The sequence below is a fragment of the Urocitellus parryii genome, chromosome 4 (genome assembly GCF_045843805.1).
Source record: "Urocitellus parryii isolate mUroPar1 chromosome 4, mUroPar1.hap1, whole genome shotgun sequence".
Taxonomy (NCBI): domain Eukaryota; kingdom Metazoa; phylum Chordata; class Mammalia; order Rodentia; family Sciuridae; genus Urocitellus; species Urocitellus parryii.
The window spans coordinates 65,468,494-65,483,249 of NC_135534.1; the positions used below are offsets into that span (position 1 = coordinate 65,468,494).

Consider the following 14,756-nt stretch of genomic DNA (forward strand, 5'->3'; position numbering starts at 1 on the left):
CGCTGGTGAGAGACTTTAATATGCCTGTTTCCAAAGTTAACAAACCAAGTAGGCTGAAAAATTTTATTGGAAAACTCATTGAATAACATAATCATGTCAATTATTAATTTCCAAGTTTGACTTGCAAATCAACTCTTCTCTATTCTGCTTTGGGATGCTGGAGCTGGGGCTTAGAAAACCTGAAAGCCAGGCTTTTGCCAGTTGGTTTCCTGTTAGACTCTGACAATAGGGTGGTTGGAGAGGAAGACTGCAGAGTTAGAAGAGGAAGGACTGGCTTCCTCCTTTGCTTCCCATGCGCTTCCTGACTGCTGGCAGTTCCTATGAATGCTGGTGGAGTCATGCTTCTACCCCAGCAGCACCTGAGTCCACCTGGCATGTTTCTCACTTTTATAAATCAGTCTGATTTTGACCTACTAGCCAGTATTCTGTCCTCAGAGACCTGGTTCTCAGCTCCCATGATATCAGCAGTCAAGCAACACCAGGACCTCATACATGCTAAGCAAGTACTCTACCACTGAGCTAAAGTCTCAGTCCCAGAAAAAGCATTTGACAAAATTCAATACCCATTCACAATAAAAAAAAAAAACCTCTCTAGGAATGCAAGAAAATTTCTTTAATATTCATTATCATCACTTCTATTTGACATTTTTTTGGAGGCAGGGGATACCAGGGACTGAATCCAGGGGGTGCTCTACCAATGAGCTACATTTATTTATTAATTTATTTATAGACAGGGTCTCACTAAGTTGCTGAGAGTATTGCTGGTCTTGAACTTGTGATTCTCCTACCTCAACCTCCCAAGTCAGGCGTGTGCCACTATGCCCTGTACTTCAATTCAACATTGTACTGGAAGTCTTAACCAGCAAAATAAGGCATTAAACAGGTATAGAGGTATTAAGATTGGCAAAGAGAAGACATAAAATGATCATCATTTGTAGAGATCATGGTTGTGAACACAGATAATCCATAAAAACCTACAAATGATTAGAAAAAATAAATAATGAATTTAGAAAGGTTACTGGATACAAATTCAGTCTTTCTATGTACTAGCAATAAATATGTGGAAATAAAATGTTAAAAAAGTAATATCAATGACAACAGTATAAACAAAACAACTACCCAGGAATAAATCTAATTAAAGATATGTACAATCTCACCATTGAATAATATAAAGTATTGTTGAGAAAAGACCTAAAAACTCCTGGGATATGTTATTTAATGAGTTAGAAAACTCCAGGTAGCAAAGATGTTGAGTCTTTCCAAATTGACTTAAAAGGTAGTGAAATTTCAATCAAATTCCAGCAGAATTTTATATGGGGACTGAAAAGCTGATTCTGAAATTTATGTGAAAATGCAAAAGCCTTATAGTATGCACAGCAATTCTGAAGGACAATGATCTAGCTGAAAGACTTTACTACTAAGTATCAAAATTTGTTTATAGTGAGATGTGGGCACATGCCTGTAATCCCAGTGGCTCCAGAGGCTGAGGCAGGAGGATCCCAAATTCAAAACCAGCCTCAGCAATTTAGCAAGGCTTTCAGTAACTTAGGAGACCCTCTCTAAATAAAAAATAAAAAGGGTTAGAAATGTTGCTCAATGGTTAAGCACCCCTGGGTTCAATCTCTAGTACCAAACAAACAAACAAAAACAAATACAAACAAAAAACCTCTTAAATGGGAAAGGAAAAGCACTAACCACAAAATAAAAGACTGATAAATTTTACTTCATTAAAATTAAAACTTATGTTCACTAAAAGTCGCTATTAACTTAGGTGTGGTGGCATCTACCTAGTCCCAGCAACTTGAGAGGTTGAAGCAAGAGGATTGCAAGTTTGGGGGCAGCCTTGGCAACTTAGCAAGATCCTGTCTCAAAATAAAAATTAAAAAGGTTTGGGGTATAATTCAATGGTAGAATGCCCCTGGGTTCAATTTCCAGTACCCTCCACTTCACACACAATCACCATTAAGAATATGAAAAAACAAGTCACACACTGGAAGAGTTTTATAATATACACATCTATGAAAAACTTGTGTCCAGGATATATAAAGAACCCAATAAATCAACATGAAAAAGACAGACTACTCAATATGTATATAGAAATCCTTGAACAGTCAATTCCAAGAAAGGGTGCCAAAGTGACCAATGAACACATGACAAGGTAGTCAGTATCATTAGTTATTTGAGATGTAAATTAAAACCACAACAAAATACTATTATATAGCCACCAAGACAGCTACAATTACAAAGACTGAATTACCAAGCATTTGTGAGGATTTGGAGTAATTGGAAATATCTTTGATCAATGTGGGAGTAAACACGGGCACAACTTTGGGAAAGCATTTGGCAGTATCTACTAATGCTCAACATACTTTTATAGTCCATGACCCACTAATTTGGTGCTTATGTCTACCAAAGGATATGAAGAGGATGCTCCAGCAGCTTTACCATAATAGCAAAAACAGAAATAGCCAGAATGTCTGTCAACAGTAAAAAGGGTCATTAAATTGTGGAATAAACAAGAACAATGAAAAAAGACTGTACTACCTATATATACAGCAACATTAATGAATCCCACAGATAAAATACTGAGTGAAATAGATCAGACATAAAAGAGCACATGCCATACAATTCCATATACATGAATTTAAAATCAGGGGAAATTAATCTATGGTGCTAGAAGTCAGAATGGTGGCTATTCTTGGAGGAGGTACTGATTGGAAGGGACACTGGAAATGTTCTGTACTGTAATATGGGGAGTAGAAAAAGGATATATGTAAAAATTCAAGCCCTGCACAATATTTCTGTATTTTACCTAAAGTGAATTATGTTCTCAATTTAGAAGAGATATAAAAAATCAAACAGCATGGTAGTGGTGCAATAACATATAACTAGATCAGTGGAACAAAACATATAATCCAGAAATATATTCCTACATTAAAGGGATTTTGGTTTATAATACAGGTAACATTTCTTTTTGCTGCCTTTGAATGCTGCTATGTGGGTGTGATTCTTGGGACTGTGGTAGCCACCTTGAGACCTCAATGGAAACAAGGCTAAAAGAAAGAACAACTGGGCAGGCTGAGGATGGCAGAGAAGGTACGAGTTCTATGAGGACACTGACACACCATAGAATTAACCATCTCTGGAAAGCCTTCCTTCTGAGTTCTTGTTACTTCAGATTTCAAAGAAATTATTCACTTTTCACTGGATTTCAAAAGCACCTTATCCGACAGAACCAGTTGGGGAGTCATCAACTAGTTCAGTTTAAATGCAGCAGTTCCCCAGGAAACCACAGACTTTCAGGATAAACTCCCAGACATTTACTCCCATTATGGGGCTAGCGACTGGAACAGGGGCATCACTCACCTGTCCGGTCAACATCCTTTTTCATGGGCAGTATGGTATAGTCCGGTTGCTCATCTGAGGGCTCATAGATCCACGATTTGGGCTGCAGTGTGCACTGGGACTCTTTCTGGGGACTTATATGGCTTCCAACCCAGTCCCCTGACCCATCACGGAGCTGAACCTGCTGTAGGTACGGGATCCGGAAAATCCTGTTTTGGTCCAGGCTTAACTTCTTCAGTCTTCAATTAAGGAAAGTGAATACAGAATCACAGCAGTAATGACACCTCAGGGATATGCACCGAGCAACTTAGGGAAAGCAGGGAATCCATCTTGGATACCTCCTTCTCTTGTGTGACCTTGGGCCAGTGACTTCTCCTCTTTGGGTCTCAATATCCCTCTCTCTAAATGGGGAGAATACTTCTAACCTTCCAAGGTTCTTGTGAAGATTAAATGAGATAATATGTAAGTGTCCTGGCACAAAGTCAGAAAATTTCCTGAATCCAAAGGAAATTTTTAAGGATCTAAAACTTAGCCATTTAAATGCTAGACTTTTCTTTACTTCAACCAAATACATAGAATTCAGCAGTTATACTTCTCTTTCTGATTTGATGTTGTTGTTATCCTTCTCTTCCTTGGGTCAGGATGCTGTCTTGGGTAATACCTCCTCCTACCCTCCTTTCTCTCTGCTGCTTCTCATCCAGTCACATGATCATAAATGTTCTTACTGATGCTATATATATATATATATATATATATATATATATATATATTTTATGATGAGCTAAAGCTCAGAGGGGAGAAATCACTTACCCATGGCCACACAGCAGAGATAAGTGGAGGAGCTGGGCCTTAAACCAGGCCATTGGGTTTGCAGAGCAGCACTCAGAGCATGAGCATGGCTGGGGTGAGAGAGGGCGGGCCCTAAGGAGGCAGGCTTGTGGCTTTACCTCCTGAGCCCTGCCAGGCTGGCAAAGCAATTGGGGTTGGAGAGTTTGTTGTCATCCAGCATCAGTGTCTCCAGTGCCGGGAACCTCAGGATATACTTCTTGCTTGTCAGCGATGTTATGGGTGCTTCCCTGTGAGTGTAAAGATCTTGGGTACTGAGCAGAGCAGGGGACACATGCTCTACCATCCCCAGGAAGAAATGGAGGACAAGGAATCACCTGGGAGGACTAACCAGCTTGGGGACTTCTCTAGTTCCCAAGAGAGGTCCCTGTAGAGATAGACAGGTGAGATTCCTCCCCACTGACCCCTTTCCCAAGCCCCACTTGTACACAAAATCTTCTGTGTGGAGAAAGTTTACACACATCATGAGGCCAGGCTGGGGAAGGGTAAGGGGCACTGGTGGTGCTCTTGGAAGATACCTGGGTCAGCAAGGTATGGATAGCCAAGGAGTGGGAAGCATCCTGCAGGTAGAACACTGCACAATTGTGGCTCAGAGCTGACTCCTGGGAATGCTGTGTCACCCCAAGGACTGGTAACCATATAAGCACCAGGAGACAATGCCTTTAGTATTGGTATGGACCACAGCTTTGCCACCAAGTCGGGTTAAGGGAGTCTGGATAAAGGACACTGTGCCTGGCTGTAGTGAGGATCTCCTCTGGAGTGACTGTATAAAATGTACATGTTAGTAGATGAGAAGTGTCTTTTTAAACTCAACTCTCAGAGGATTCCAGAAAAACCTAAGAATGATATTTAAGAGGCTGAGGTCCTGAATTACACAGGCAGGCATTTTAGGTACAACTATTAATATGATCTTGTGTTCCAGCTGAATGAGGCCTGGGTAACTCGATGTAACTCGATTTGCAGTTGACTCAAATCCCATTTTCATTCCTTCTTCCAGATTCCATCCTGTCCACACACCAAGATAAAAACATCCATAGACATGAGACAAGGCACAAACATATATATATATATATATATATATATATATATATATATATATGCCACAATCACAAATACAAGAAGAAGAAGGGAAACAAACAGTCCTTCAGAGCTTGCTATATTCCTGGCATTGTGTTAGATGTTATGTGTTATCACAGAATCTTGGTGGGGAGGATGAATATTGTTCTTCTGCTTTTCAGATCAGGAAACATAAGCTCAGAGTGACATGCTGAAAGTCTCAGAGCTAGAAAGTGGTAGAATGAAAACTAGAATCTAGTTTTCCCTGACTCCAAAACCCAGCCTCTTTCCATTCCTGCTGTCCACTTATCACAGTTGCAAATCTTCAAACCGCATGTGGGTTTAAAGGGTGTAGATATGGAGGGGTGGCTGTTGCCTGGGCTAGATAAGAGTGAGTTTAACAAAGGTAGACAGTGTTCAAAACCCAGCACAGGAACATACACAGAAATCAAGAGAGTTCACTGATAAAGGGGAACAGAAATCATTCATTCATTTATTCATTCATTCACACTCATGAGTCTCTTTAACATACATTTGTACAGCCAGGTACTAAAAATACAAGAAGAAAAATAATATATTATTCCCCTTAGGGTGCTTACAGTCTCATGAGGAGACAGATACGCTGCACATAGTGGGACAAGTGCTTTAACAGAAGCAGGTGGGGAAGGCTCAGGGAAGGCAATACTTAAGCCAGACCATAAAGAATGAGAGGGAATCTGCCATGCTCTTAACCACTGTGAAAAAGAATGAAGAGAAAATCACCTCTTTATGGCTGGATCTGTAACATAATTAGAAGTGCTAGGCAGGCATCTTTCCTACCATGGGGCTCAGAAGTACAAACACATCCCAGCAATGAGGTGAAACGGGGCAAGTTACAGAAAAGAACAGATATGAGATTGAGAGACAGGACTTCCAGGCTGCTCCACAGTACTTAGGACCTACGTTCTCTAAATATGTCTCTCATACATGGCTGTGAGATTCCCCAGTGTTTTTATAAGGAATTTCCCTTTCTGTAAAACTTTCTGACTTCTATAGATGATAAACATGATAGATCTAACTCAAAAAAAGGGGCAGGGCGGAAAAGGATTCAGGAAAAGCCCTGGCAGCAGTGTGGGAAATAGGCTTGAAGTCCAAGGACAGAAACACTCAACAGGGAAGGCAGGAGCCTTTGGTTCATGGTATTTCAAGGCCACAGGTGAGCTTTTCCCCTTCCTGGAAGGACCAACTTTTAATACTGAATTTTAAATCTCTGCCTGAGAACAAGAACAGAACACTGTGCAGCAGCTCTGTAGATTTATGATAGTTGGCCAATCTTTATTTTACTCCAATGAAACAGCAAAGAGATAAGATTAAAAAAAATTCCTCTTGAACTCTATGATGGAGATGCTAGCTCTGTCTTGTCTCTGTGATAAGTTACACTGCCTTGCTTTTTGGAAGTTCTGCCCTAATTATAACATTGGAAAGGTTCATTTTTGTCTATAAAATAGGTGTCTTAAAAGAACGAGGCTGCGGGCTTCAGAGGCTCTCCTTCAGCAGCCTCTTGCAAGAAGAACTCTTTGAAGTGACAGGGCCTGCCAGGTGGAGAAGCTGATGTTTCCAGTTGTTCAGAGGGATAGATTTTTATTATCCCTTCTCTCAGCAAACAGAATTAATACCAATTAAAATGTGACAGATTTAACATAATGTTTTGGTTTTTTTTAGAAGCTAAGAGTATATCCAGTGGTTGGATCCAGCAAGGGGAATTTGTATGTCACATGAGAAGAAGCATGGCAATGGGGATCAGGGGCCTTGAGCTCTGGCTCTGGTGCTGCTGCTGCTTTGCTTGCTGCATGACTTCTAGCTGGTGCTGAGCATCTCTGGGCTCAGATCCTCTATGTACATGGCAAAGGGGATTTTTTAAAATTTTACATTCTCAAAGTTTGAATTAGGTAAAATATTTGGCTTAATGAACCGAGCTAAGCACTGCAGAAAGCAAAACGAAACTGAGAAACCTCTAATATCAGTATAAATGTGTGAAGATACAGAAAACCAGGATGCAAACACAGGACAACGAAACAGAGCATAACAAACTATTTGCATAAAAGAGGACTCATGATGTGGCTGCTAAAAAGCCAATGCTGTTTATGTGGCATTATTAGGAATAGAATGATTAGAAAAGAGGAGGTAACAATTTCCTTCCACTCTGTACTGGTCACTCCCAAGAATCTTACATGGTCCAAGGCAGAAAGGCAATAGGCCTACTGGGAGAGCAGATTTGGGCTCAAAACAAGGAGTAGAGCAGTCTAAAGATGGAGTGGGTCAGATACGATTCCCCTAACCCACGCAGACAAGGATGATAGCATGATTTAAGGTCAAGAAACTTGCAAAGAGTTCAGAACAGATGAGTTTTAGCTTAAATTAGTGAAGAGAAAGGAAGATAAAAGAGGCAGGCCATGAAAAGCTGTGTGAGCAATGTTAATGGAGTTTAGGATATTGGGAAGCTGCTGAAGGACCCTAAACAGGGGCATTTTAGAAAGCTCACCCTGGCTGATAGGAGGAAGGATGGGTTGAGAAGTGAAAAGCTAGAGACTGAGATCAATCAGGAGGATAACAGAAATGAACAGGCTCCAGAAACATGAAGTTCATTTCACAGTATCTGGTGACGAAATGCATGTTGGGGGGAGAGAGGGCAGTGCTCAAGTGGATTCCCAGGTTTCTAGCCTGGACAATGGCATAGTAGATAAGACAGCAGTGCCAGGTACTAGGGCCAGGGAGGGACGAGGAAGAGATTTGGGTGTGGGGGTGTGTATGATGAGCCTGGTATAAGTAGGCAATATGGGCTTAGAGTTCAGAAGACAGAAGTGAAGTAGAAAAATAACCCATATACCTGCAAAGGATGAGAAAAATTACTTTTAAAAAGTAGAGGTAAAGGTAGAAACTGCAGAGCACTAATATACAAGAGGCTGGCAGAAGAAGAGAAATTCAGAGCATGTTGAGCAAGGACAGGTGGCTGTGAAGAAAACAATGACAATGAAACTTGCCTTCAAAGCACAATGAGCTCAGTTGATACTCTGTGTAGACAGAAGCATGTTTATTCTCCCCATCTTTACACAAGGAAATAGAAGTTCAGGGTGGTGGAGACTTGCCCCACTTTATGCAACAAGGCTACCTACTGACAACAACTAGAACAATGAATAAAATTTAAAAAGATGTAAGAGATATGAAGGCAGCAAGAAGGAGTATGCCAGAGAGAAAAAGGCATAGGAAGTCAGCTGGGCCTCAGAGGAATTTGCTGATCCTATTGAAATTGAACTGTGTCTTAATAGTCTAGTGGAGCCAAAGAATGAAAGCCCCGGGGCACAAAGATGGTAGGGCATCTAATCAGAGACGACCAACATGAATCTGGGATCTTAAAGCAATAAACCTCAGGATGGCATAAACCAGAACTGAATCCATTCCCCTTAACCCACAGCTAGGAAAAACTATCTTAGAGTGAACAGAGAAGGGGAGTTGGGGAGACTGGTCCTCTTGCAAAACTGTAGCCCAAATGTGTCAGAATGATCACCAAAACACTAGTCAGAAATTTAGTTTGTGAGTGCCCCTAAACACCTGGCCAAAATAAATGGAAAGGTTTATGATACTACAGACTACAAAATGTGGGCTAACTCTCCCCTGAATAAAAATGAGAAAAACCAGGCAAAATATATTCTTTAAAGCAATATGCTCTAAGATTACCTGGGAAATAATGAGCTATGAAGAATTATGGGACCAAGATTTGAAAGGAGGAGGAGATCCAAAGGAGTTTGTGTCACATTTGTGCCACTTTTCCCTAGGGCTGTCTGCTGTCTCAAGAAGTGGCAGAGAGGCTGAGAAGTTGAGCAAAGATTCTAACAACTTTACTAGTCCAAGGGCCAAAAACAGAAGTCCAAGGTATGCCACAGAATGGAAGCATTATAAAATGGCCATGCTCTCAGGGGACTGAAGGACATACCCTGGGAGGAAGTGTGCACTAGAAACTGCAGTCCTTTCAGAAGCTGAAGGCAACCTTCAAACAATTTCTTTTTTTTATACCTTTATTTTATTCATATATTTTTATGTGGTGCTGAGGATCGAACCCAGGGTCTCGCATGTGCAAGGTGAGTGCTCTAGCACTGAGCCCCAACCCCAGCCCCAACAATTTCAATCTCTATAACTTAATTATAGAGATTAAGAGGACTTGGAGTTATTAGAACACCAGAAATTCTCAATCTGGTGAGGAAAAAAGTAATCCAAGTTGCCCACAAGGAGAGGCCTCTCAGTCACTTTCCTTTTTACATTAAAATTAAACCAATTAAGATGAAATAAAATTGAAAATTTAGCTCCTCCCTCACACTAACCACTTTTTACACAATGTGGCAAGTAGCTACCACGTTGAACAATGTCTGTATAGAACATTTCCAATGTTGCAGAAAGTTCCACTGAGCAGTGCTAAACTAGGATTATAAAATTTACTAGAAAATATCTGCAAATTGGTACTAATGTCTGGGGATATGAATGGCATGGTGGTCCATCACTCAAAGCGGGGGATGAAGGTCAGACAAAAGAACAGAAGTTTAGCCTGAGTCAGTTTCACAATAGACCCAGTGAAGCCATAAACCTTCTTTGTAATTATTTCTCAGTTCCTAAATGAATAATTGAAACAGACATACTAAACAACCGGTAGAATACCTGTATTTGTTTATTGACCAACGAAGTAAGAGAGGTAGAAGAAAGTGTCAATTGAAACCCCAGGGACTTTTCTTCCCCAACAGTAAACCAAAAATAATACTATAGCCCCTAGATAACTACAGAGATGACTACAAGCACTAAAGATTAGAAAGATGACTGGGGCTATAGCTTAGTTGGTAGAGGCCCTGGGTTCAATCCCTAGCACACAATAAATAAATAAATAAAGATGGAAGGATAGTGATTCCTCTGATATTCCTGTTTAATACCCAGTGTTTATTTAACTTGTGCAAACTTTTGGTTTTTGGTACCAGGGATTGAGCCCAGGGGTGCTGAAACACTGAGCCACATGTCCAGCCCTTTATTTATTTATTCATTTATTTTTTAAAATTTTGAGAGAGGGTCTTGCTACATTGCTTAGTCTTGGTAGTTGCTAAGGCTGGCTTTGAACTTGAGATCCTCTGCCTCAGCCTCCCAAGCTGCTGAGATCACAGGCATACACCATCACATCTGGCAGAAGACAAGTCTTATAGAATACTTGTAGATTTCTACGAAGTTAATCATGCACTAATTCCAATTTTAGCTGCTGTTTCAGAAGTGGATTTTTTTCCTCTTCTGCTGGGGATCAAACTTAGGGCTTCATGCATACTAGACAATGCTCTACCAGTGAATTATATCCCCAGTCCTGGAATCTTTTTTTTTAAATAGTTTTTAGTTGTAGTTGGACACAATACCTTTATTTTATTTTTATATGGTGCTGATGATTGAACCCAGCATCTCGTGCGTGCTAGGCGAGCACTCTACCACTGAGCCACAACCCCAGTCCCCTGGAATCTTTTTACTGTAGTAAATCAACACAGTTCTTGGCACTTGGGATACAGCTAAGAATCTGTCAGACGTATTCTCTTTATCAATGAGCAAAAACTATCAGAAATACCCTGCTTTCACCTGAAAGGCACCTTTGTCCTCTTCCCTCAGGGCTACATCAACTCTTAAACACTACCATAATCTGTTACACAGGGATCTTGATTATTTTGATATCCTACAGACCATCATGCTGATTGAACCTAGTGATACGAAAAGTCACACATACTCTATATATCTTAGTAAGAAACATATGTGGCACAGGATGGAGGGAAACCCCACACAAATTCAGGGCACTGCCATCTTGTTTAATTTTCTTGGTGTCCAGGTGTCTGCATTGGAATATAACTCCAATGTGAAATACAAAGTCCTGCACCTTCTGAAATATTTTTGGATTTCACATAAAACATTTGGGTTGTTCTGTTCCATTTACTAAGCATCCTGTAAGGTTATCAGTTTTCATTGTAACCCACAGCAAGATTAGGTTCAGACTGCAGCACAAGTTGCTCCTCCATTGGGATTACCACTCTACTGATCCAACTGGACTATAGCAAATAGGTGTACAGGACAGTCTGCTTTTCAAGGACAGTTTGAGTTTTCACCTGTTATTCCAAAATAGTTATCAATAGTGTCATTTTTCCCTCTGAAATATGTTCTGGCTTGGATGATAAATGGCAAGATGATATGAATAGAATCTTTTGTAGGTACCAAGAGGATAAATAATTTTTGAGCAAAATTATGTGCTATTATGATAATTGTTTTCTTTTTTGAAAAGTTTCTGGCTTACAACTGCATGTTGGTACAGACTAATCATTTGGCCATGGGACACTAAGTGACCATGTGACCTGAGACACTCATCATGAATTGAATGTGCAACAGAACTACCTTATCAAGTGAAAGCAATATTTTAAATTTTTTTCCAGTGGACATATAAAAATGTACATATTAATGGGGTATCATGTGATGTTTTGATACATATATACATTGCATAATATTTAAATATGGATAAGCAGAGCTATCTCCTCAAATCTGGCTTTCAGGAACATATAGAACACATTTACGATCTATAATCACCCTACTGTGAAATAGAACCCAGAACTTACTTCTCCTATCCACCTATAACTCAGTACCCATTGGTCCACCTTTCCTTATCCCTTTCATCCCCCTTATCTCCCAAGCCTCTGTTCTATTCTACTCTCAACTTCTATGAGATTAACATATTCACATATGGTGAGATTACATACTATTTGTTTTTGTAAATAGAGAAAACATTATTTGAGATCAGTCTCCAGCAAGTCTGGAAAAGTTTTGAGAATACATGACTCAAATTCCAGTGGCACCTATCATTATTTTGCATGATATGCTGACATCAACCAAAAGTGAACTACTGAATTATTATAGCCCCACACAGTAGCAACCTAAAAGACAGGGTAAGATAAATCCTCCAGGTAGGCAAAACTTAGAGCAGTATATATCTGACTGTTATATTTGTTGGTTGGAGAAATAGCCAGAAGCACAGATCTGTGCTGATTCATGGGCAGTGACATAATAGTTTAGTTGAATAGTGAAAGCTTGGAAAAAATGAAAAATGCTAACAGGGAGGTCTGGAGAAAACTTACATGAATGGACTCTCAGAATGAAGAGAGAATATGAAGATTTAATTGTATGCCATATGAATGTATCTACTATATATGACTCTCAATGATTAGGTAGAAAGGTGACCCATTAAATGAATGTCACTTCATTTTCTCCTGGATATTCAGGACTGAAAATGACCTTAGCAGTACAGATAAAGGCTATGCACTTGTCCTCACCAAAGCTAATCTGGTTATCACCTCTACTGAAAACTCGATCTGGCAGTAGCAGAAGCGATTGCTCACCATTTTGGGGATAGTGAGTAGCTTAATAGTACAAAATTGACTGCCATAGATATCTTTCTTCAAAAAATAGCAGCAATTATTTTTTCTTAATGGAATAATTACACATGTATTTTTTGGATACAGATTGTTCTTTTCTGCCCATAATATTTAAAATGTGGAATTACAAACTGCTGTTACAATAATACTAGTTTTTAAAATTGCCCATGTATTTACCTTTACTGATATTATTCTTACTTTTTGAAAATTTGATGCATTAAATTTATACATAGGGCTGGGGATATAGCTCAATTGGTAGAGTGCTTGCCTTGCATGCACAAGGCCCTGGGTTCAATCCTCAGCACAAAAAAATAAAAAAAACAACAGAAAAAAGTTATACATAAAAGTCTACATATGTATCATTGTGATATATTTGTACATTCACAGTACATAATTTGGTTAATTTCATTCCTTTGTAATACCCTTTCCCTCCTCTCCACCCTTCCCTTGCTACCATTCCTTTGCTCTACTGGTCTCCCTTTTATTTTTGTAAGATCCATCTTTTTCTCTCCCTTCTATTTTTGTGAGATCCTTCTTTTTCCCTCTAGTTTCCATATATAAGAGAAGATATACTACACATGACTTTCTGTGTCTTATTTCACTTACAATGATGTTTCTTATAGGTCTGAATTACTGTCTAGTATAATTTCCTTCCTATCTGCAGGACTCCTTTTAGCATTTCCTGCAGAGCAGATCTAAAAGTAATGAATTCCCTTAGCTTCTCCTAGCTTTTATTTATCTGAGGATGTCTTAATTTCTCCCTCACTGCTGAAGAACAGTTTTGCTGGATATAGTATTCTTAGTTGACAATACTTATTTATTTTTGCCCTTTGAATATATCAGCCTAATGCCCCTGGCCTTCAAAGTTTTGATGAAAAAATCTGCTGATAGTCTTATTGAGAATCCCTTCTTTGTGACAAGTCACTTCTCTTGCACTGCTTTCAAGATTTTTCTCTTTGTCTTTTGACAGTTTGATTATAATGTGGCTCTACAAGAATATCTTTTGAGTTCATCCTACTTGGAGTTCATTCAGTTTCATGGATGCTTTTATTCATGTAAACCTAGGATATTTCGGCCATTATTTTTTTAAAGCATATCTCTGCTCTTTTTTCTCTCTTTCCTCCTCTGGGGTTTTCACAATAAATAGGTTGATTTGCTTGATGGTGTCCCACATGTCCCTTACTCTCCATTCAAGTCAACCTTTTTTTCTTTTTGTTCCTTGGACTTGATAAATTATCTTTGAATTCACTGATTCTTTCTTCTGTCTTTTCAAATCTACCTTTGAATCTTTCTGGTGAATTTTTCATTTCAGTTATTATAATCAGCTTTAGAATTTAGTTTTGATTTCTTTTTAGTTTTTCTATCTTGTTACTTCCATTTTGTTTGTATATCATCTTGTAGACCATCTTCATGCCCTCTGTTAGTTTTTTGGGCATCTTATTTTGACCTATCTGAGGGATATTCCTGTTGGTTTATTTATTTTACTTTGAATGTCCTATGCTTTCTTATATCTTTCTATGCCTTGTGATTTTTTGCTAAAAACTGGGTATTTGAATCTATTAATATGGTAACTCTGAAGTCAGATTCTCCCCTTTCACCAAGATTGGCTGTCTTCTGTTTTTGTTTTTGACTGTTGTAGGTTGTTTCCATGCCAAGAATCATTCCAAGATAAAAACCTAAGGTCTTAGGTCTCTTCTAAATCTGTGCCTTTCCTTCGATATTTGTGGTAACTTTCTATTTTATTTCATACATGATGTTGTTTTTGATTGTCTTAGACTTTAATGTCTGGCTCCCAAGGGTGAGGGGACAAATGAAGGTGGATAAAGAAAACTGGTCAGTTCTTTAAATTCTCTGGAAGTGCCTTCAGCTGGGAAAGAAGGGGCCTACAACAGCTGTGCATGTGTGTCCCAATGGCTGCCCAACCTGTGTCTGCACCTAATGATCACAAGTAGCAATCAATGATCAGAACATAGATCCACAACAATTAGAGAAGAGAGACATTTCTTTCCACCTGTTTCCACAAGCTGCACATGAATTACCTCAAGA

At 39.3% G+C, this 14,756-nt stretch overlaps 1 protein-coding gene across 4 annotated transcripts in view; it reads right to left on the minus strand.

Annotated features, from left to right (window-relative positions):
* Positions 1-14,756, minus strand: part of Xrra1 (X-ray radiation resistance associated 1) — a 57,219-nt gene that overhangs the window by 19,053 nt on the left and 23,410 nt on the right. For all 4 annotated transcript variants that reach the window (XM_026387351.2, XM_077797620.1, XM_077797619.1 and 1 more), the window contains exons 7-8: positions 4,293-4,421; positions 3,367-3,584 (exon numbers count right to left, since the gene is read on the minus strand). In XM_026387351.2, coding sequence (XP_026243136.1) covers positions 3,367-3,584; positions 4,293-4,421 — 347 coding nt within the window. The remainder of the gene's footprint in view (positions 1-3,366; positions 3,585-4,292; positions 4,422-14,756) is intronic.